This window comes from Martes martes, assembly GCF_963455335.1.
Source record: "Martes martes genome assembly, chromosome: 16".
NCBI lineage: Eukaryota > Metazoa > Chordata > Mammalia > Carnivora > Mustelidae > Martes > Martes martes.
This window is the reverse complement of record NC_137904.1, coordinates 33,151,534-33,172,278: the sequence shown is the minus strand read 5'-3', so window position 1 is coordinate 33,172,278 and position 20,745 is coordinate 33,151,534. Positions and strand designations below refer to the sequence as shown.

General features: G+C 43.1%; 1 protein-coding gene across 3 annotated transcripts; it reads right to left on the bottom strand.

Annotated features, from left to right (window-relative positions):
• Positions 1-3,175: 3,175 nt before the first annotated feature.
• Positions 3,176-18,518, bottom strand: VEZF1 (vascular endothelial zinc finger 1). Of its 3 annotated transcripts, none has more exons than XM_080825447.1 (6): positions 18,348-18,518; positions 12,929-13,623; positions 12,104-12,167; positions 10,840-11,041; positions 9,454-9,597; positions 3,176-5,913 (listed from the first exon to the last, which is right to left on the bottom strand). In XM_080825447.1, the coding sequence occupies exons 1-6, from the start codon at positions 18,378-18,380 to the stop codon at positions 5,486-5,488; spliced, it is 1,566 nt and encodes a 521-aa protein (XP_080681573.1). In that variant the 5' UTR covers positions 18,381-18,518; the 3' UTR covers positions 3,176-5,485. The 3 variants fall into 3 exon arrangements, with proteins under 3 accessions (XP_080681573.1, XP_080681574.1, XP_080681575.1); XM_080825448.1 differs by having other exon boundaries at positions 10,840-11,023; positions 18,348-18,508; XM_080825449.1 differs by lacking the exon at positions 18,348-18,518 and adding an exon at positions 15,484-15,704 and having other exon boundaries at positions 10,840-11,023.
• Positions 18,519-20,745: the final 2,227 nt, after the last annotated feature.

Here is a 20,745-nt window from a genome sequence, read left to right as displayed (position 1 = left end):
GAGCAATCATGTCCAGCCCAAGACAGATGAATGGAGAGGGAAGGGGATCAGGGTGATGGTTACACCACAGGAAGAACAAGGACATTGTCTCCAAAATCTCTCCCCCCTTCCTGGGCCTCTTCCTAACCTCCAAGTCCCCCATTTCCCTCTTCCCACTCTCCCTCCTCCTCATTAAGCAAAGTTGATGTCTCTCTGGCTCTTGTCCCACCATTAACAAAGCTAGGAATTTCTTGGCTTATAAGCAAGGGCCTTGGGTATCTAGGCTCCTTCAAGTCAGATCTCTCAGTGGATTAAAGTGACTGTGGCTTTGGTGGCTCCCCTGATTGCCCCAAAGATTGACAAAGATTTAACTTTGCATCCCAGTGCCTGAGGCTGGCTCCTCTCTCCATGAGCAGTCTTATACCTGGGCACTGACTTTCAGACGGAGCTCATGGCCCAATCACTTGGAGGGCATGTCCCTTCCTTTGCCCCTTGGTTTGCTTGTCCTCTGCATTTGCCATGCCAAAGGAATAGCTCACTGGCAGAACACAATGTTGGTCTCAAATGTTCATCTTTAGCCTGGTAGTTCTTGCTCCAGGTTCTTTATAAATATGTTTAGGAAAAGATGACATACAGGTAACAGGGCTGATGCAGCCAAATGCAGATGAAACTCACTTTGAGAAAAATCCAGAAAGAATATAAATTTACAAAAACACTCCAGAGAATTCCTTCTGCATGGCTGGCAGTTACATACTCAGAAAGGATTCATTCCAATAAGAATAGTGATTTTAGGGGCACCTGGGTGGCTCAGTGTGTTAAAGCCTCTGCCTTCGGCTCAGGTCATGATCCCAGGGTTCTGGGATCGAGCCCTGCATTGGGCTTTCTGCTCAGCGGGAAGCCCGCTTCCTCCTCTCTCTCTCTCTCTCTCTCTCTCTCTCTGCCTGTCTCTCCACCTACTTGAGATCTCTGTCAAATAAATAAAAAAATAAAATCTTAAAAAGAATAGTGATTTTAAATTCTTATTTTATGCACTCTTCCAACAGGTCTTTAGGGATTGGAAAGGAGATGGGATGTCAATTTAGGATAATCAAGGATGAAGATAATTTCTGAAATGATGATGCAAGCCAGAGGTGATACAGAATCTAAAGTGTGAAAAATCCCTTCTCTTATCATGACACAGCAGTTTTTGTAAAGTGAAGTATACTTGACCCTCACCGTCCAAGGCCGAGATCTGGGTCAAGTGCCCGTTTGGAGAAAGGAAAAGCTAACTAGCCAGCCCATGACAGGTTAGGCTAGACTACACAAAAACCCAAAGCAAAGCCTTTGACTGTCTCCCCATTCCCTCCCTGGGAACTAAATGGGTCTGACTGCCCAAGAGTGGGCAACCAGGAGAAGCTAGAATCCAGATCAATGCACAAAGTCAATCAGTACTGGGTCTGGAACCATCCCACACTGACCTGCCCCCACCTCCATTTTTTACAAGACCAGGGGGAGATTATCCAGTAATCTGCCAGGGTCAGCCCTGCTGTGGGGGAGACTTATAGGCTCAAATGGGAACAAATGGCATTCATGCAGGCTATAAGACTCTTTAAGGAGGAAATGGAAAGAGTGCAGGACTGAGGGCCAGATTTATTGGGGGTGGGGGGGGAGGGATTACATCTCATGAATACACGGGACTTTTTGTCTAAGGATCCTTAAGGACACTTCAGGGAAAACCTTCACTACCCCCTCTACATCCCGAACCCAGGTCTCTCTAGAGAGGACTAAACTGCAGGGCCCCTTGAAAAGAGCAGAGACTTGGACAGCCAGGGCTGTAAAGATTAACTAGCAACTCAGTGAAATAACACTTCCCGTTTCCAGACAAAAGCAACAGGAGAAACACTTTTTCTCCAGCTGTTTTCACTGAGTCAATAGAGACTAAAGCAATTATCAGAAAAAGTTTGGGAAGGCTCAATTCTATATAAAACAGATGTAGGTATCCAAGACTTTTTCACTAAATGAGGTGTCAGATTCATCTGAATCTGCTGTCACTTGAGTACTCACAATGTTTCTCTTAACAGCCTCCTTGGAGGCAGCAACCACACTTGAATTGCCTTTATAGGCCCCTCTTACTGCCCAACAGTGCCTGGCACATGGTTGGTACCCAAAGGACATCTGATGAATCTAGCTGAACACAAATGGGTAGGAGACCCAGCCTAAAACCTTTACAAGTAAAGAAACCAGGTTCTAGAGCATGAGAAGCATTCTAAACCGATTTTTTCTTTTGGGTAGAATAGGGGCCTATGCCTGTGGCCACTACCCCAAGACCTGGCTTCCTGGCTTTTCCTCAAGCTGACCAGCAAGAGTACGTCTCCTGCAAGTCAATCTGGTATGTTTCCACCCTCCCTTCTCTGTAGGAGCTCAGTACCAAGCAGTCTGACAGTACTCCCTCCCCCTTTCTCCAGCCCCATACCAATGGGTACACCTGGAGCAGCAGTGCTTTAAAAAATTTCTCTACCATCAGAGTGAACTGGTGAAGCTTCTGAGATATTAAGCAATCCATCATAACATTTGTGACCGGTTAACTTTAATTTGTCAAAATAAATCTGCAGTATTTTGCATGTTAGTAATACAGTGCTGGTATTGACAGGAAAAATCATCATCTGCTTACATAGAAACCTTCATTTAGGAGCACACCTTAGGAGGGAAATGGGTATACAATAAAAGGCAAATGCAGGCCAAGCAGCGAGCCCTAGAGCGTAACAGGCTGGATGTCAGATTTGAGGATTATCTAATACAACTGTTTAGCTGCCAATCTGATAAAGGGAAGCTCTCAACCAGGTTACAACCAGAAGGGAAAAACAAACTCTGCTTTTTCGTAGCGCGGTGGCCGTCGTGCCTTCAACACTTGGTTGAATCAGTTCATCAGCATCAAAACTCAATTCCAGTTCCAAGACACGGGAGAATTTCACCACACAACCTACTTGGCCCCCGTCTCAGTGGCCCGCCACCACCCCCTTCCTGCCAACTCTCTCCCTCCCAAAAGAAGACACGACGTGGCTTTATTATTGCAGACAAGCTTCTTAAGTGAATAAAGAATGCATACAAAATAGCATTTTAACTGAAGTCATACAATGAAGTTTCACTCCTGTTTATTATACAATGAATTGATAAAACAATCATCTCTAGTATATATCTTTTTTTTTTTTTTTTTTTTAAGAACTAATACTTTCAGGGTTCTGACGACCACACTCTAGCCTGGGGGTAGGGTCCACACCTGCCCCCACTGAGGACTGCTTCTTAGGCCACTGTGGAGGAAGCCTGGGCTGTCTGAATCATGGTGGATGGTGACTGCCAGCCCAGCCAGAGAGATGACAGGTCCCAGCAGGCAGAGCCAGAACCCAGTCCTGGGGCTGCATGCCAGGAAATGTGGGCTTCCTCCAAATGTGGCCACTACCGGCCCAATCCAGGCCTCAGCAGGGCCATGCATGGGCCTTCCCTACACAAGTCCTTCCAGTAGTCCACACATAATGCTCTACAGATTAAAAACAAACCATCTTTGTACTGTGAATAGGAACAGTTGTAACAAAGTCATAGCTACATATTTTTCTCTACATTTTGTTTATTGAGACAAACTAATTAAAAGGCACAAACATAGGGCATGTTTACATGGACATTATAACAAACATATACATTAAAAGTGTAGGAATGTGTTGCCTTCCTGCTAAACAGAAAGTTCCTAAGCTTTTATATATACAAAAGTTGTACAATTTAATGTCCTAAAGTACAAAAGATCATTTATAAAATTATTTTACACTAAGTACTATTTTATTTTTTACTATGTAGTTCAACCCCCTCGAACTGTTTTGTATAATGACACACAGATACCTGTCCCTGATGTAGGAAGTCTGCCTCAGATGTAAGGTATTTGATGCTTGAACTGACACAGTGGGGTATAAACGGAAGTCATCCAGTTTGATAGTCAGTCCTGCAAACATTCTGCAAGATTAATACAACTAAATTCCATTTCTCTTAACTGCAAGATTAAAAAAGAAAAAAAAAACAACAAAACCAAAAACATATTGCAACTTAAGAAAAAAATCACAGCGTCTTGGTTTTAGTAACTTTTTTTTTAAAAACACAATGCTTTAAAAATATTAATGTGTGGCATGATGGTGTAAAGAGTATCTGTTTCCCTAACTTTTGGGTTCTACTTTATGTACAGAGATAAAACATCCTGCTAAGAAATAAAAAGCACATGTCTTAACGTGCACAATCATTGCTGGGTTTCTACAGGGAGTACAGACAGCTGTCTCCCTGAAAACACCACAAAGCTGATACAAGTGTTTTCTTAAGAAAAAAAAAGTGATGTCCGTATTTACAAAGTTGAACAAATCTGCACAATACTTGATTAAGAAACGGAAGGAGAAATTAAAAAAAAGATACACTCTGCTTGTTCTGAAGGGGCATACTACCTAGTTAGTGGTTAGAATAAAAACTGTATACAATTTAATATAAGACATAAACTCTAGTGAGCAACTAACACATCTTTCCCTGTTGTAACATCAACAGGCTCTGATTGGGAGAGAGAGGGGCATATCACATCCCAGTGCCTCCAGCATCTTCCAATTTAAAGCAATATATTTTAACTGTTCCAAGTACTCCTTGGCTCCTGAATAGGAGTCCCACTGGCCTCTTGTTTGTTAGGAGTCTGCCTGTCCACACCCTTGACTTCTCCTCTGTCAGTTGAGGCCTTTTCTCACCAAAACACAATTTGTATATTTTGGTTTTTTTATTTTTTTAATTTTTTTTAAAAAGTCAACTACAATGCTATATTCCATCAGGATTAATATGCTGAGCAATATTTACATCTCCAAATATCAGGTCACAATCCCTATTATATGTTGAAGTTAGAATGATAAATTATCATATGCTTTGCATATCAGAGCTGGTATCACCTTTCCCATAGGGAATGCTGCCTGAAATTAACATATTCCCAAAGGTAAAATGCATATTCTCTGAAATGCATTTTATTATGACAATGCATGTATTTACTCATAAAAACAATAAACACAGACAATTCTACACTAGCTCTCTATCTGTGGACTTAGAACTTCAGGTTAAAATCAGTCATCCACCTTGTATAGGGAGAAGAGTTCTGCTAGTGTTTAGAATAAAATGATTTCTTGGGATTAGCAACAGTAATGCTGTTTTTTATTTTGAAATGGGTTTTACTTTTTTATGATTGGTTTTATTCTGGCATTTTACCTTGCCAACTACTATCTTGTTTAAGCAATGCTGTCAGCTAAAAGGAATTTCTGATTAAACTAAAGTGGTCCAGTGATAAGTTACATACACACCCTACTTTGAACAATCCCAGCCAAATTGGAGAAAAATCCTACTACACTATTATTAACTAATGTAATAAAATCTCCCAATTTCATGGTTTACTTTTTGCATTAATAAACTAAAAGTAAGTTGCTGGTAAATATTTACTTTAACCCATATTTTCATTTTATAATACTGTTTACCAAGGTGGTGATGTAGGCAAAGCTTGGGGTAAGAAAGGCATGCTCTCTACAGGCCTCATTGCTATATTGAGAGGGGCAGCTAATGTCATAGGTGTGGGCAGGTTCATGGGAGACGTGATGGTGACAGGGTGTGCTATATTCACTGGAGCAGTGACAGGGGTGGGAAGGTTGACTGGGGTAGTGAGTGTTAAAGGAGAGGTCATGGATAATGGACTGGTTATAGTTACAGGGTGCCCTATATTCATTGGGCTGGTTATGTTAACTGCACTTGAAACATTGACTGGACTTCTCATGCTCATTGCAGCTGCCACTGTGACTGGGTTTGACATCGTCCCAGACGACACAGAGGACGTGATATTGAATGGAGTAGTGAGAGTCACGGGTGTCGTAGCAGCCGTGGAGGTTTGGCACAGGTTAGCAGCTTCTAAAATAAGAAGATAAAATGGCCTTTAGACTCCCCAAACAATGAACAAAATTCACAAACAGCTTCTGAGTCAACATTTTTTTAATTAAAAAGGACAAACATTTAATGAATGAAATTATAGTTCTCTACCATCAGTCAACAGGAAGGAAGTCTCTTTCTGAGCACAGGATTGGGGGTGAGTGAAGCTCTTTTCTGACCCTATACCTCCCACAAGGCCCTGAGCAACTTGTTTAGTCTGGTGCTTTTGGTTTCAAATTTAGATTACTTACCTACCTCATAGTGATGCTGGGAGGACCAGTTAATTTCTGAAAGGCACTCTGAGGGGTAGAGATATCAAGCAGGGCTTAGTATTCTCACTACCACTTCATGCAAGCAGAGCCAACCAAGGACAGGCCAGGAGAAAGAGCTTGTTTACAAAGAGCTGGGCCAATGGTCACACAAGAACAGATAATCAGGAAAATCTTCTGGTAAGGCAACTGTAACTAGTGGAAAGAGTTGTGTGTCCTCGATGCTATGTACTCTAAAGCCTCAGAGGTGAAGCTACATTCTGTTAAGGTTTTAAAAATCCCTGACTGGGGGTGCCTGGGTGGCTCAGAGGGTTAAGCCTCTGCCTTCAGCTCAGGTCATGGTCTCAGGGTCCCCGCTTCCCCCCACTCTCTGCATGCCTCTCTGCCTACTTGTGATCTCTCTCTCTCTGTCAAATAAATAAATAAAATCTTAAAAAAAAAAAAAAATCCCTGGGCACCTGGGTGGCTCAGTGGGTTAAAGCCTCTGCATTCAGCTCAGGTCATGATCCTAGGGTCCTGGGACCAAGACCCACATCGGGCTCTCTGCTCCGCGGGGAGCCTGCTTCCTCCTCTCTCCCTGCCTGCCTCTCTGCCTACTTGTGATCTGTCTCTCTGTCAAATAAATAAATAAAATCTTTAAAAAAAAAAAATCCCTGACTGACACAAACAAGTGACTGACAAGCTATTTTCATATCTGTTTCAGTCTTTAAAAAAAAAAAATTTTAACAATCCTGTTGTTTCTGGTTAGGTTTCCTAACTATGTTAAGACAAAATAGCTCTCAGTGGGTTTATATTCTCCTCCCCACTTCCATTTCTCCTTACTTTCTGATGCTGACAAATCACCCACTGAGCATAAAGTGCCTAGTCACCAACCATACCAAAGAGGACTAATCAAGCAAGAAGATCCTACAGTGATTTGGGGGACCCTGGTTCCTGTTACCCAGCAAAGCCTGGGAACTTCTTAAAGAAAACTTCCCTCAGAGGTGACACCCCCACCCCACCCCTCAACAAAATTCAGCACCACCTGCTGGTGTGTGAGGAAACAGCAGTAAGAAGACAGACAGTGAGCTACTTGTGGGTAAGTTAGCTGTCAAAATGGAGAAATACATTTGAGACTAAAGATAAAGGTCTATACACATCCCACACATATGGGTCAAATCACCTCACATCGACCCTGGAGTCAATAAGCAGCTCTTCCTTGATCAATATGATGAAACTCCGGCAAACTCTATACTCTATGTCAGGAATTCCCAAATCTGGCTGATGGTCAAAATCATTTATCTAGGGAGCTTTTTAAAAAAAATGGCTTCCCAGGAAATTCAATAGTGAGATTAGCTGGAACTTTAGAAATGTGTAGTTTTAAAAAGTTCCCAGGATGGCGATCTGATTTTCACTCGGGTTTGGGAACTTAGGCTACCTTATTTAAAAAAAGAGACCTGCTGATTCAAGTTTAGGTTTTCAGGGCAGAAGTCTCCTCTCCCCACAAATGTGACATTTTACTAACATGAATACAGAAGTTTCTAACATCAGTGGTCGTTTCCAGAGAGATTCATGCTACAAATGGGAATACAATAGCATTTTGTTTCATGGAGGTCAGAAGATGAGCTAAACAACTGAGTCTTATTATACAAGCAAAATGAAACACAACATGAAATAGAAGAGTACAGGAAGAAAGAGAAAACCAACTCACTTTTGAGGTGATGACAACTGCTAAGGGTATTCTTGTTTACACCAAAGAAGGGCTTTCACTCTCACATGTGCCACCACCACCCCTGCTCCCCACCCTGCACTTTTTCCTTTCAGTCCAACATCATCTTCTTCCAGGACTTAAATAATTTTACTCTTACTCCTTCTCAAGGAAAACATCCTTCGTAACACGTTCTCACCCACTATGCGATCGCCATAGCATATATACATTTTCCTGCCCACCTGCCCCGCCGCCACCTCTTCCCCTAATGATAAAATATTTTATTAAATAATGACAAATCTTCATTTGAAAGAGAGGACCAAGGAGGCTCTGAGGAAGGGTAGAAGGCCTATCTGGCTGCAATGCCAGTAGATGTATGAAATATTTACTTTAATACTTAAAGTAGTCCTTTTATCTTTATCCAAGTACAGGGTGTTTAGAAGGAATCTGTGGAAGGGAACAGCCGTACTACATGAAAGCAAAGGAGGGAAGAAACTACACAGCAAAGGAATTACAGAGAAGCCTACAGGCAGAGGATTCCTTATGAATTTAAAATAAAACAGTAAGACATGGCAGAGGTCAGGAAGGAAAGAAGGAATTTAGGAATCTCTCCCGTGGCTGATGGTACACTGACAAAATGACGAATTTGAAACGCCTGCACAATAGGCCAGAAGCCAAAGCTCTAAGTACTAAGTGAAAAAGCTGTGTGGAAAATGGATACTCCAACAGATTCTTTATAAAATATGAGAGCAAAGCAAACCATTCTCAATTTTAGTAACAATTACAGTAAAGTCTCTAACAATTTAAGTACATACATGTTAAACTAATGCCAGCCCCAGTGACAGACTGAATGAGATTAAGGGAGCAAGGAAGAGAAAAGATATCAGCATCATAAAACCAGAAACATGTAATAAATAATACAATGCAGGAAGAACACTGAAGAGCAGAAAGTAGCAAAGCTGTAAGAAAATAAACTATGGGGGCGCCTGGGTGGCTCAGTGGGTTAAGCCTCTGCCTTCGGCCCAGGTCATGATCTCAGGGTCCTGGGATCGAGCCCCGCATCGGGCTCTCTACTCAGCAGGGAGCCTGCTTCCCCCTCTCTCTCTGCCTGCCTCTCTGCCCACTTGTGGTCTCTTTCTCTCTCTGTCCAATAAAAATAAATAAAATCTTTAAAAAAAAAAAAAAAAAAAGAAAATAAACTATGTACCATAAGCATATTTCAGCCACCCCCAAAAGTGGGAGTGTTTTAGAAAGGAAAAAGAGGGGCCCATAATGCACGGAAGTTGACATAAAAACAGAACTCTGAACGTAACAGGGAAAGACCAAATCTGGCTCCAAATTTGTAACAAAAAGAAAATCAAAAGAACACGAAAAGAAGTACTAAGGATTTAATTTTTAAAGTAAAAAGACTTATCCGGAAGCCTAGAAGCTTTGTTGTCAACATAGTGTTCCCAGGTTTCCATGAAGACAGATTCCCTAAGCTGTGGCTGCCTCACTTAGACCCCGGGGCACGCTAAGTGAGCACATGCTCTAGCCGTCCTGTGAGCACCAGCCACCTCATCTTACCTTTCTTTCTTGCCTTGACAGCTTCTTCCCACAGTCTCAGTGTCTCCACCTGCTTCCCTGGCCAACTGGTCACATGCTGCTGCTGCTGTTGCTGCTGCTGCTGCTGTTGCTGCTTCTGGCTGCTGGTCTCTTCGCTCATACATGCTACTCAAAAGACAAACCGCAAATACTACATTTACCTTGAAAAAGTGCAGCCATTTTTTTCATCATCTGAAACTTAGGTACTTTGGCTCCTCATGCTTCTCTGCCCTTTATCATTTGTCCTGACAGTTTTTACTACAGAGCATCTTCTTTCGCTGCTTCATCTGTCTATACTGGTCAAAACAGATAAATTAATAAAAGAAAAATCAAGAGAGCTGGGGAAAACCAATATAAAAGAGAAAAGAATTCTTTGCTATATTAAAAAGCAAGTGTCTCTCAGAATGGAACTTGGGTAAAATCAGTACAGACTAATTTATGCTCATCAAAATATCTAATAAAGTTGGTCACTTGACCACAACAATGTACACTAAAAGTAAAGTTTTGTAAAGTTAACAAAGTATGACATGCTAGATAATAAACCCAATGTACTTACAAAGAAGCAAAAATGGATGAGATTAAAATACATTAACCATTCTTTCCCACTCCTGGCCACCTATTCTGAGAATATGATGTTTCTGCTGCATACAGTACATATATAATAGGATACAAAATTAGGAATAGACTTTCTTCTGGTGGTTAGGGCAATCTCAAAGACAAGCCTGGGTAAATGTGAGTACTGAATTTTATCCACGAATCCCTGAAATAGTTTATCTTCAATTCTGAATTTAAGGTAAGTATGGACATGATATCCCAACTCTACAGATTTGGGTTTGAAAAGCAAACTGAATGATGCTGCTTTCATCTTTAAGGTTATTAAGGGCATGTTATTAACTCCAACAGGAGTTAGGAGACACCACTGCTTGAGAATCTTCCTAAAATTAAATAAAAACAATGAAAATCACCTTCCAGCAGCTACAGCTTCCTAGTGTGGCTTCTGCTGCCACAATTCTAAAACACTAGAGCTTTTTATTCAAACTCATAGAAGAGAAACGTTGAAAAATAGCTACAGGGAAATTCTGCTCTTCTAACTTGGGTGTTATTAGCAGACAAGCACAGGACTGAAAGCAAAATTAGTGGAGGGCTTGTCAGTGCTGTTTGTATCCATGCTGGAGAGGTATATTTCCAACATCAGTATGTAGTCTCCACTGACATGTGTTTACACACTTTAACGATAGGAGAAAACATGAAAGATGAACATGAATACAGTGCTGAGAGCATAGTGAAAATACCTTCAATATATTATAAAAACATCCAGATTTCATCAATCTGAAATGCAACAGAAATACAATATGAAGTGTCACCTACTTTTACTGATGCCTTGTTTACATGTATTACAGTTGATACTTTGGCTCTGCCCATGTGTCTTTAAGTGGCTGGTGATGTATGCTGCACTCAGAAGCTTCCCACAGATGTTACACGATACCTTGCCTTCGTGGCGCACCATGTGTGTCCGTAGTCTGTCTTTGGTGGCAAAGGCAGCAGTGCACGTCTGCATGAGGGAGGAAAACTTTTTTTAAATATAGACTATCCTGTTCTACTCATTTTAAAGTACGTTATATTCTAGCCATTACCCTATCCATGTACGCAAGCAGACTGAGTTAGTTGAATTTTAATTGCATGTGTTACCTAGAATCATAATCATAACAGAACATTTGGTGAATTTTAGACCCTTAGATTTTGGGGGAAGAAAAAATATCAACAGAGAGTACTGAAAAGATGTGAGCAGCAGAGTCAGTTAAACCTGGATTTAAATCCAGCTCCTTGATTCATGAAACAGTGTAACACTGAGCAAATTAACCTATCTGAATTTGTTTCTTCATCTGTAAAATGAGGATAAAAATACCTACCTCCCAAAATTATCGGTGGGACTAAGAGTCTGGCCCAAAGCCTCACTCATAGCAGGCAGTTGCTCAAATGACACTAGCTTCCTTCCTCAGATTGGATTTTTCTTAGGATTCAAATCACTTACTTAATAAAGGCAGTCATTAACACATTTAACTGAAAGGAGCACAGAAAGACTTCCAGCAATAAACTAAAATTACTGATGTCTAAAAAAGTCATTGGATTTAGCCAGATTCTTAACCTTTTCATTATCACAACTTAGGTTAAATAAAATAAACAGATTTTCAAACAACTAGAAATCGCTCCAATTTGGCAGACAAACATCCAATAAGTGATAACATTTGGGAGAAAATTCCTATTTTCTTCTATTACAGTTAAAAGCATCAACCCAGAAAATAATTTAAAGCATTTCATTCATTTATTCATTTCAAATACATAATGACCTTTGCAAGACTACATTTTTTTTTCTGGTAGTGATAAATACTGTTGCCTAAGGAAAGGGAAATGTAGCTTAACAAAAACAACACATTTACATTTTTAAATGCTTTTGCCTCACAGAAATAGAAGCTGTCATTTATATTGTATAAAACCAGAATTCAAATGGACCACATTTACTCAAGTCAGTGATTTTTAAGACTATTCAAGAACGGTGAGATTTGATTGGCTCAGACCTTCTGGATAATGTGCATTAAGTGCTACACTAAGGATAAGTCATTTTAACTCTTACTTGGCATTTGAAGGGTCTTTCTGTTGAATGGACATGTTTTACGTGACAGCTTAAGTGGTCAGGCCTGTGAAAGAGAGAGTTTCAACAGAAGATGTAATGGAACACACATTGAGAAATGCTACTCACGGTGATGTTTACATGCCTGGCAGCTTTGGGTGGAGGGCATTTTAAAGAAAGCTAGAATTACCAACTCCCCCTCCCCCCAGTGCAAACCTCCTTACCTCTCTTACCATAAATAAAAGTCTTAGTCCTTTACCTGTTAATTTTCCTCTCCTAGTCAACATCAAATCATGTTAGGCCTTGGTTTTTTAAATTATAAAATACCCAAAGTTGTAGTCCTAACACTTCCCAGAGACAGCTACTACTATATAAACTTTTATTTAAAAGTCTTTAAAAATGAAAATTAGTGAAATGTTAGTAACCACAGAAAAATGGAAAAATGTCCTCCTAAAAGTTATACTAAGAGTATACAAGGTCATCCCAACTTCTAGGAAATAAGTTTCTTTGATTTGCATGGTGAACCTCATGTCTGCAAAACTGGTGGTTTTGCAGTGGTAAGAATTACAGATGTGCCAAATGAAGGCCTGAGTCCACCAAGGCACTTCTTAATTGAAATATTAAGCTAATCACTATGTCACCACTTGTCAACCACACCAAACTGGAATTAGACCTGGAAGTGTAATACTTTATCTATCATCAATCTCCTCTAATAACACAGGCCTGCCCACAGCTATTCTCACATAAACCTTCTAGGTCACAAGGAGACAAAACTGAAGTTCACTGATACCTCATGGGGAAAAAAAAAAGCAAAGCAAAATGCAGTACCTCGAGAAGCCTTTCCCACAAACACTGCAAGTATAGGGTTTGGTGATGCCTCCTTCATGAGACCTCACATGGTAAGTCATCCGGTCCTTCCTCTTGAAGCGCTGATTACAAACAGGACACTCGAAGGGCTTTTCGTCCGAATGGGAGAGCTTGTGCCGATTGAGGTGGTACACATCTCGGAAGGCCTTCCCGCACATCTCACAAGCATGGTTCTTCTTGACAGGCTTACTGGGTTTCTTGACAGACTGGGTCACAGGCATAGCTGTGGTGCTGGCACTGCTGCTGGGGTTGGTGCCCGAGGAAGATGTAGTGACTGTTGATAAGATGCCAGCAATGGTTGAGACCAACGAAGTTCTGCTGCTGTCCCCAGCGATGGTGGAGATGAGGGGAACCACCGTGGTGGGGGTTTTCTTTGACCGGGACACCAACTTGATCCCTGTGTGGCAGGACTCGTGGCGCCTCAGGTGATAGCTGTCCCTGAAAGCTTTACTGCAGTAAGTGCACACAAATGAAGTTTTGGGTTTCTCTTTTTTAATCCCAATGGCATCCTTTAATGTTTCTGGCGCTGCTTGAGGTTTCTGAGTTATTGGTATTGGAAGCAATGGTTTCTGATCAGGGGGCTCCACAGCAGAGCTCAGGAGGGGCAGCAAGCTGTTCGGTGCTGCCTGCTGTTGGTGATGGGAGGCTTCATGGGCCTAAAACCAAACATTTACACTTCAGAAACTCAGCCTCGCACAATGGCCTCCAACATTCAACATGCTCCAGACAACAGAGACCAGAAGAAACAATCAAAGAGCCCATAAGCTACTCCCTGCAGCAGAAACCCAGCAACCACCTAGTTACCTTCAGAGCTCCCAATACAAAGCATTAAAATCACTGTGCAGACACAAAACTTTTACGACTAAGTTGCTGACAGTGATCTTGCTTTCAAACAGCTGACTACACACCATCCTGGTTCATGAGGGACATACCAGCTGATGACATCAGCTTGCCTTAGTCTGTCAGTGCTGAAACCAAGTTTAAATAACTTGTCAGAAAAATTACATTCCAGACTTAAGTATTTACCAGTACCTTACTGCAGTAATGCATACACTACACACGCACACACATACACAGAATCATCTATTTGTCTATCTACCTAGGAAAAGAAAGGCACTGTCTCTCCCCTTTCCATCAGAAAATCAGTGACTGAGGAAGGAGACTGTTCCTAAGTGATAAAAGGAACTTAGCTCTCTGAATATATGCCCTATTTGATATGTTTACTTTTTAAAGTTTTCACTTAACTGTTCTAATGAAAGATTTGTTAGAAATGAAACCTGCTGTTAATCAGCCTGGAAGGCATCTGTGAAGGTAGCCTACAGCAAAACACCTGTCAGCTGTATCTCAGTTCATTTACTCTTACACTAGAAATCTGTATTCTTTAACATCGTTAGTTGTTCAAACCCTAAAACTCTTCAAGACAGACTAGCAAGAGAAAACAAACCATAAATAATTAAAATTCCTTTCATTTTCATCTTCTTCCAGAATTTATATGTTTCGTTAAAGTATTAGACATTTGCTGTTATAATGTGCTTCTCCACTCCAGAAGTGGACGCCGTCTGGAAATTTTCTTTAGCTGCACTGACACCAAAATTTCATCATGGATCAGGTTCTTGGTATTTACGAATCATTACTCTCTTGGTTTTGATTCTTTTAAAATTCTCCATACTGATAAACATTTAGGAAATGATGGAAAAAATTCCTGAAATAGTTTTTCCTGATACGTTGTACTTTACCAACGTCATTTTTGAAACTTTTTTGACAGTGAGCCCAAGCCCCTGTGCTTGAGTTTTGTAATCCTAAAAGGATACATGCACCTACAGGTAAGAGTTCCAAATATTTTAAGCACACCACATCCTAGGAGGGGCCCATCCCATCATCTTAAGACACTCTAGTCACTTATTGAGCCTTCTCACTGTATAATCACAAGTCCTACAGTTAACTTGATTAAGAGGAAGAAAACAAGGAGACAGACACACACATTCACACAGAGCTTCTTCTACCCTAATGGATAAGAATATCGACCACATAGCTCCATATTTACTTGATGGCCACAACAGCTAAGCCTGGAATCAAGTCTCCCCCAAATCATTAGGAGGTGTGGTATTCAAAGTTAACAGTTCCAATTTAATAATTTTGGCTGAATCCCCCTTTGGGTCCTGGAAGTACTCACAGAAATTGTGAGTATCTTTCTGGACTTATAAACAGAATTATAGTCCACTTTTAATTTATGGAGCTCCTGTAAATGTGTCTGCCCACAAGACATTAGTGGAAACTTTATAGAATTTGGATGCAAATCTTAACTCCTTTCTAACCTGGCTGTGGGATACCCAAGTTTCCATACAGTATACAAACAGTTAATAGCTGAAGATAGCTCAAGATATACAATTTCAAAGGCTAACAGATCAGATAATAGGGAATGCAAATCTTCTGGACAAAGTTCAGACTTATAGTGTTTAGAGGCATTTTTCAATTCTAAATAACCATTAGTTCGATGGAGTACTAAAAGAACTTACTGCCATTTTACCAATTCAGATGTCTGTGGCAACATAAAGTATTTTTACACCATTGCTGAAGCTCACTCTCACACGAGGGTCACACCAGGTCCCTGCTTCTTGGGTGAAATGCTGTAGAATGCCTCGACCACTACGGGAATCACTCTCTGAGGATTCCTAGGATCCCCACACTTCTACATGAAGCCTTCTAAGAGGGCAACTGGGTTTTCCCAACTTGTTCTCTGAGGGAGAGACAGAGTAAAATAACAACCATGGCCTGCCTTCAGTTAAGTGATTAAAAAAAACAAAAACAAAAAACTTCTGGGTAGACTTTTATTTGACTACTATCATCAAACCAAAGCTTTTATTTTATCTCCCATCTCTTTCAACTTTAAGGCTTTTTTTTTTAACCCTGCCCAAGCTTTCCTTTTTCTGGGGTTGGCAAAAAAACAAAACAGAAATGTTATTTCATCACCCAGGGTAGTAGGATATAGCACCATGAAATCTCCAGTGCCAGAGGGCAAAAAATTTTGTACTGAAACAAATTAGCATCAGTGAGTCATATCTTGAATGTCCTGTTAGGAGAATCATCCATCAAACATCTTACAGTTATGGCTTTCACTTTCCACCAGGTTATCTGGAAAGCAAGCAGGTATTAAATTGTTTTAAAATACAAATTCAATAGTAAGCTCTAGGAAACAAACAAGAGAGTTAAACTCTCCCATTTCCCCAGTAAAAATTACTTAAAACTGAAACTGAGTAAGTCTATTCATACCTTTCCACAGAAAAGACTGAAATAGTCTCTTTACCCATTCAACTGTCCTCGGCTCTAAATTATTTTTCCAACAATTTTCACTGCACACATTGCCAAGCCCAGGATCAAATATTAGCTTTCACACTTCTCCATCAGGTGGAAAAAAAGATTTTAATTGCTGAAAAAAAATTAAATAATATAAAATCTAATTAACAAGTTGATCAATAAATGCTTGGCATTTGTCTTATCCAGAAAAAGAATAAAAATATTCCAAAAGATTGTTCAACTAGCTTTCCAAAAATTACTTATAGGTTTTTCCTTGCATAAAGAACAATCCCCCCCCCTTTTTTCCCCCAATCTCCATGAAGTTTACGGACAGCAGGTTATAACATGCTAAATCTAAATCATTTCTCACATGAAAATCACTTAGGTGGCCCATTAATCCCATATTTAAATGACTATCTGAAAGCTTTTTCTAGAGAGGGCATTTGCCACCTTTACACCAATCTGGATGCCAAACTAGTTATATAACATATCTTTCCCAAATGCATTTTTAAGTTGACTTAAAGCATGATAAAACAATACCAGATCAGAATGAGAAAAAAAAGTTTGTGAGTTCCATAATTTTGCATATGTTCAATTTTAAGAAGCCTGAATATATTTCAACTAGCTACTTAAAAATCAAATTACTCACATTTGAGAGAAAATAGGTCTTAAGGTAATAAACCAGTTCTACACAATAGGTAACGGTTGAATTGTCCAATTCCCTATATTAAGTCCACTGGGATGAGTCCAGTGGCTGCGAGGATTTTTTGAAAATTCTGCATCCATTCCAGGTTAGTTTCAAAAGGTCTCAAGCGCCCAAGCAACGCGTCTGGGATTTCACGGAGTTATTCAAAGAAGGAAAATAACCCAGAGAGGCGGGAAGAACGCATTTAAAGTGACAAGCTTCCTAACCTCCTCCCGTTCTGAAGTTTCCCCGTGAGCTCATCACTGCTGCCCACTAAGTGCTTCGTTTGCAAACAGAAATGAAGCAGGCAAAAAATAAGTTCCAGCCTCGGTCTTCCCAACAGGGGTCCCCCACCTAAAATGGGCGGGCAAGAGGACTGCCAACGTATCGGCTACAGTCACTTTCAAGTTTCTTGCAAAAAGTGTAGACCAACACCCCAACGAATGACTCATCTGGGGGCTTTGTAAGCCGACTTTGTTTGCTCTCTCCACTTTCCGTCTCCCCCACTTGGTTGGAGGAAACGTTCGAGGTGGGACGAGAAGGAAAAGCGCTCCGGGAGAAGGTCGGCCTCCTGGAGTCCCGGCCCCCACCGCTCCCCACGCCCCGGGCCGGCTAGGGGATTCCCCGGGCTGAATGGGACGGCGGGAGAGCTGGACAGAGGGAGAGGGTGTCAGCTGCCAAGGCTCGGCAAAGGCTTGCGAGAGAAAAAACGCAAATCCAGTGAAAAAGTTTGGGGAGGGGATACTCACTCACAACACCCCCAACAGGGTAAACACAAAAGGGGGGGCGGCGGGAAGGGGGAGTGGCGGGGAACCCAGGGATACCCGCTATTCGCAGGGATGGGGGGGTCAGAAAGTCAACACACACACACACACACACACACACACACACACAAAAAGAAGAGAGGGAGATGAAAAGGAAGGAGAGCAAACGAAAGATAGATGAAGTGCGTCTGTGCGTGAGGGCGTCCCAGAGTAGGACCTAGGGACCCCCCCTCACCCCACGATGCGGGCCGGGGCCGGGCGCGCTAGGGCCAAGCGGCCCGCGCTATCCAGCGGCCCGGCGCCCTCCTTTCTCTGGGCCGCGGGTGGTGACAGCGACCGGCCTCCTCCCTTCCCCTTCAGGGCGGGAGGGAAGGGTGTGTGCGTGTGCGTGAGTGTGCTAAGGGGGGCCCGGGGTTCACCCCGAGGCCTGCTCTCTCCCCCGCACCCCGTGAGGCCGCCTCCTTTCACCTCAGCAGCCCCGCTCCGCCGGGGCGGGCGGGCGGAAAAACAAAGGGGGATTAAGGCCGGGCCGGAGAGCGGAGCCGGGAGGGAGGGGAGGAGGAGCGCCCGCCCGCCCGCCAGCCCGGGGCCCGGCCCCCCTGTCCCCCCCGTGTCCCCCCGGGGGGGCCCCCAGTACCTGGAACAGGAACGCGGTCCAGTTGGCCTCCATGGCTGCGGCGGCCGACCCCCCTCCTCCCCACTCCCCCCGCTCGGGGAGCCTCCTCAGCCGGAGGAGGCGACAACAAAGCGGCGGCGGCGGCGGCGGCGGCAGCGGCAGCGGCGGCTCCTCAACATGGCAGCGCCGAGCGCGGCCACTTCCGGTAACCTCCGGGACGCACCACCGCCGCGGCGAGCGCGGGCGGGGGGGGAGCCCCGACCCGGCCGCCGCCGCCCCCAGCCGCCCGGACCCCTTCTGGGCGTCCCCGCCGCAGGCTCGCCGCCTCGGAGCTCAGCCAGTGCCCGCCGGCGGTGGGGTCAGGGCCCCCGCGGGGGGGCTGGGGTGGGGCCGGGGGCGGGGATGGGGCGCGGCGTCCCCCCCCGCGGGGGTGTGTGGTGCTGCGGTCCGCGGCTCAGGCAGCTGGAGCAGGGGGAGCGCAGGAGAGAAGATGGAGGACGCCAGGGTCTGGCGCGGTCTCGCTGGGCACGGCTGGGCGGTCTCCCAGGATTCAAACGCGGTGCCCAGCAGCGTCGCGTGCTTGTCAGACCCTCAGCGGAAGGCACAGGCCACGGCGGTCACCCGGCTTCTCAGTCCCATATGCATAGCACTGCCCGCGCCTCCAAATTGGGGGAAGCCCCTAGGACCTCGAATGTCCCTCCCCTCTGATACTTCATCCCCAGCCAGCTAAACCCTCTGCCTGCTACAATATGCGTCTGCCTCTGAGTGGCCTTCCAACTCTAGCAAGGAATCCCACTGGGGTGCAGCCTCAGATCCTCCCAGCTGAGGGAAACACTTCCCACGCGTCGAGATGTCAGTACTGGCTTATTCTTGGGTGAAGGGCTGAGCTTTCCCATCCTCCCCTTAACTCCAGATAGGATATGAAATTTTACCCGAACTTCCCTCTCTTCCCGCCAAAAAAATTAAAAAATAAAAACAAGTGAGAAAGTACAGACAAGAAATAATTTTAGTCCTTTAGTACAGTCTGCTTCCTCACCCCACAAAACAAAAAATTCGAACTTGTGGTTGGACGGCGTCAGATGTCACTGAGGTGACCCCAGCCTCTGTTTGCAGTTCCAAGTCTTCCGTGTAGGCGTCACTGCTACTGGAACTTTGTGTGATGATGTCCTTAACGTTTGCTATCCTTTCCTCACAGAGAGGTAGCTACTGGGAATATCAGAGACAAGCTATTATTAAACAAGTGTCTCCAGTCCAAGAAGTCTCCTGTGGCGGGAAATGAGGGGGCAGGCTGTATCAGTGATATTTTTATAAACTCCGGTTTAAAAAAAATCCCTCAGATGGTCACATTATTTCAAGACTTCAACATCTTTCATAACCAACTGCCTCTTATCTCATACACTCCATTTATTCCCCTCCAGACACATTCTAATCAAGGTCACCATCTTCAACTTCCCCTATACTTACACAATAGAAATAATACGGTTGCAGAATTCTATTTGTGAAAGAAACTAAAGAGATATAGTAATTTGACAGTCTGTGTTTCCCTCACATCCACTACACATGTATAACCCCTCCCACTGCTTCCTTCCCTCAGTCACCAGAATGAAGGGGCTGGAAACGTTGGTCTGGTTCCTTTTAGAGTCGATTCCCTATCGGACATTGCTTGGAGGCCTTGGGGATGAATGAGAAGGTCTGCAGTATGGATCAGTAGCAGAAGCAGGCAGCACATCAAGGACCAGGTCAGCCTAAGACAGGAGGGGACAGAAAATGATGAACAGTTTCTCACACATCCCTCAGCTAAGCTGCTACAGTGGCCCCTAGGTCTCCTATAAAAATGTCCATTCCTCTTTTGGGGAGAAAAAAATGTTTCAGATTTATAGGCACATGCAAGATAAGGAGTGAACTAAGATGTATATGTAAGGAATTAACTAGGTAAACGAAAACCTTTGTTCTGAACTTGGACACTGCCTGTTCTTTCATTTTCATTCAGTGAATCCAAGTTTCTGCTTCTTGCACACATTCACTTCAAAGGTCTATATAATTCAACTACTAAGTTTTCTTCCTCCCCCGTTTAGCTTCTCCTACTTTGCAGCCTTTCAAACTGTGTTAAAAATGAAGCTTAAGGATAATGAAAACTAGTACTCATGAAGACCATTATTCTGCTGACAATATTGCTGGACTCTCTTGAACTTCTTACTCTGGGATGTAGAAACCCTTCTCCAGCAATCTTTCTCCCAGTACCTCTGGAGTGGGGTTTTCCCACTAACAGGAAGTAGAGGTCAAGTGAAAACAGTCCAGTTCTCATTACTGAAGAGCTGGGATTCAGATGTATCACTTTTCTTGAGGAAAATGGCTAATTTTATCTCTATCCATGAAAGGAAACCAGAATTCCTGATCGTTCCCCAAACTCTCCCTTAAA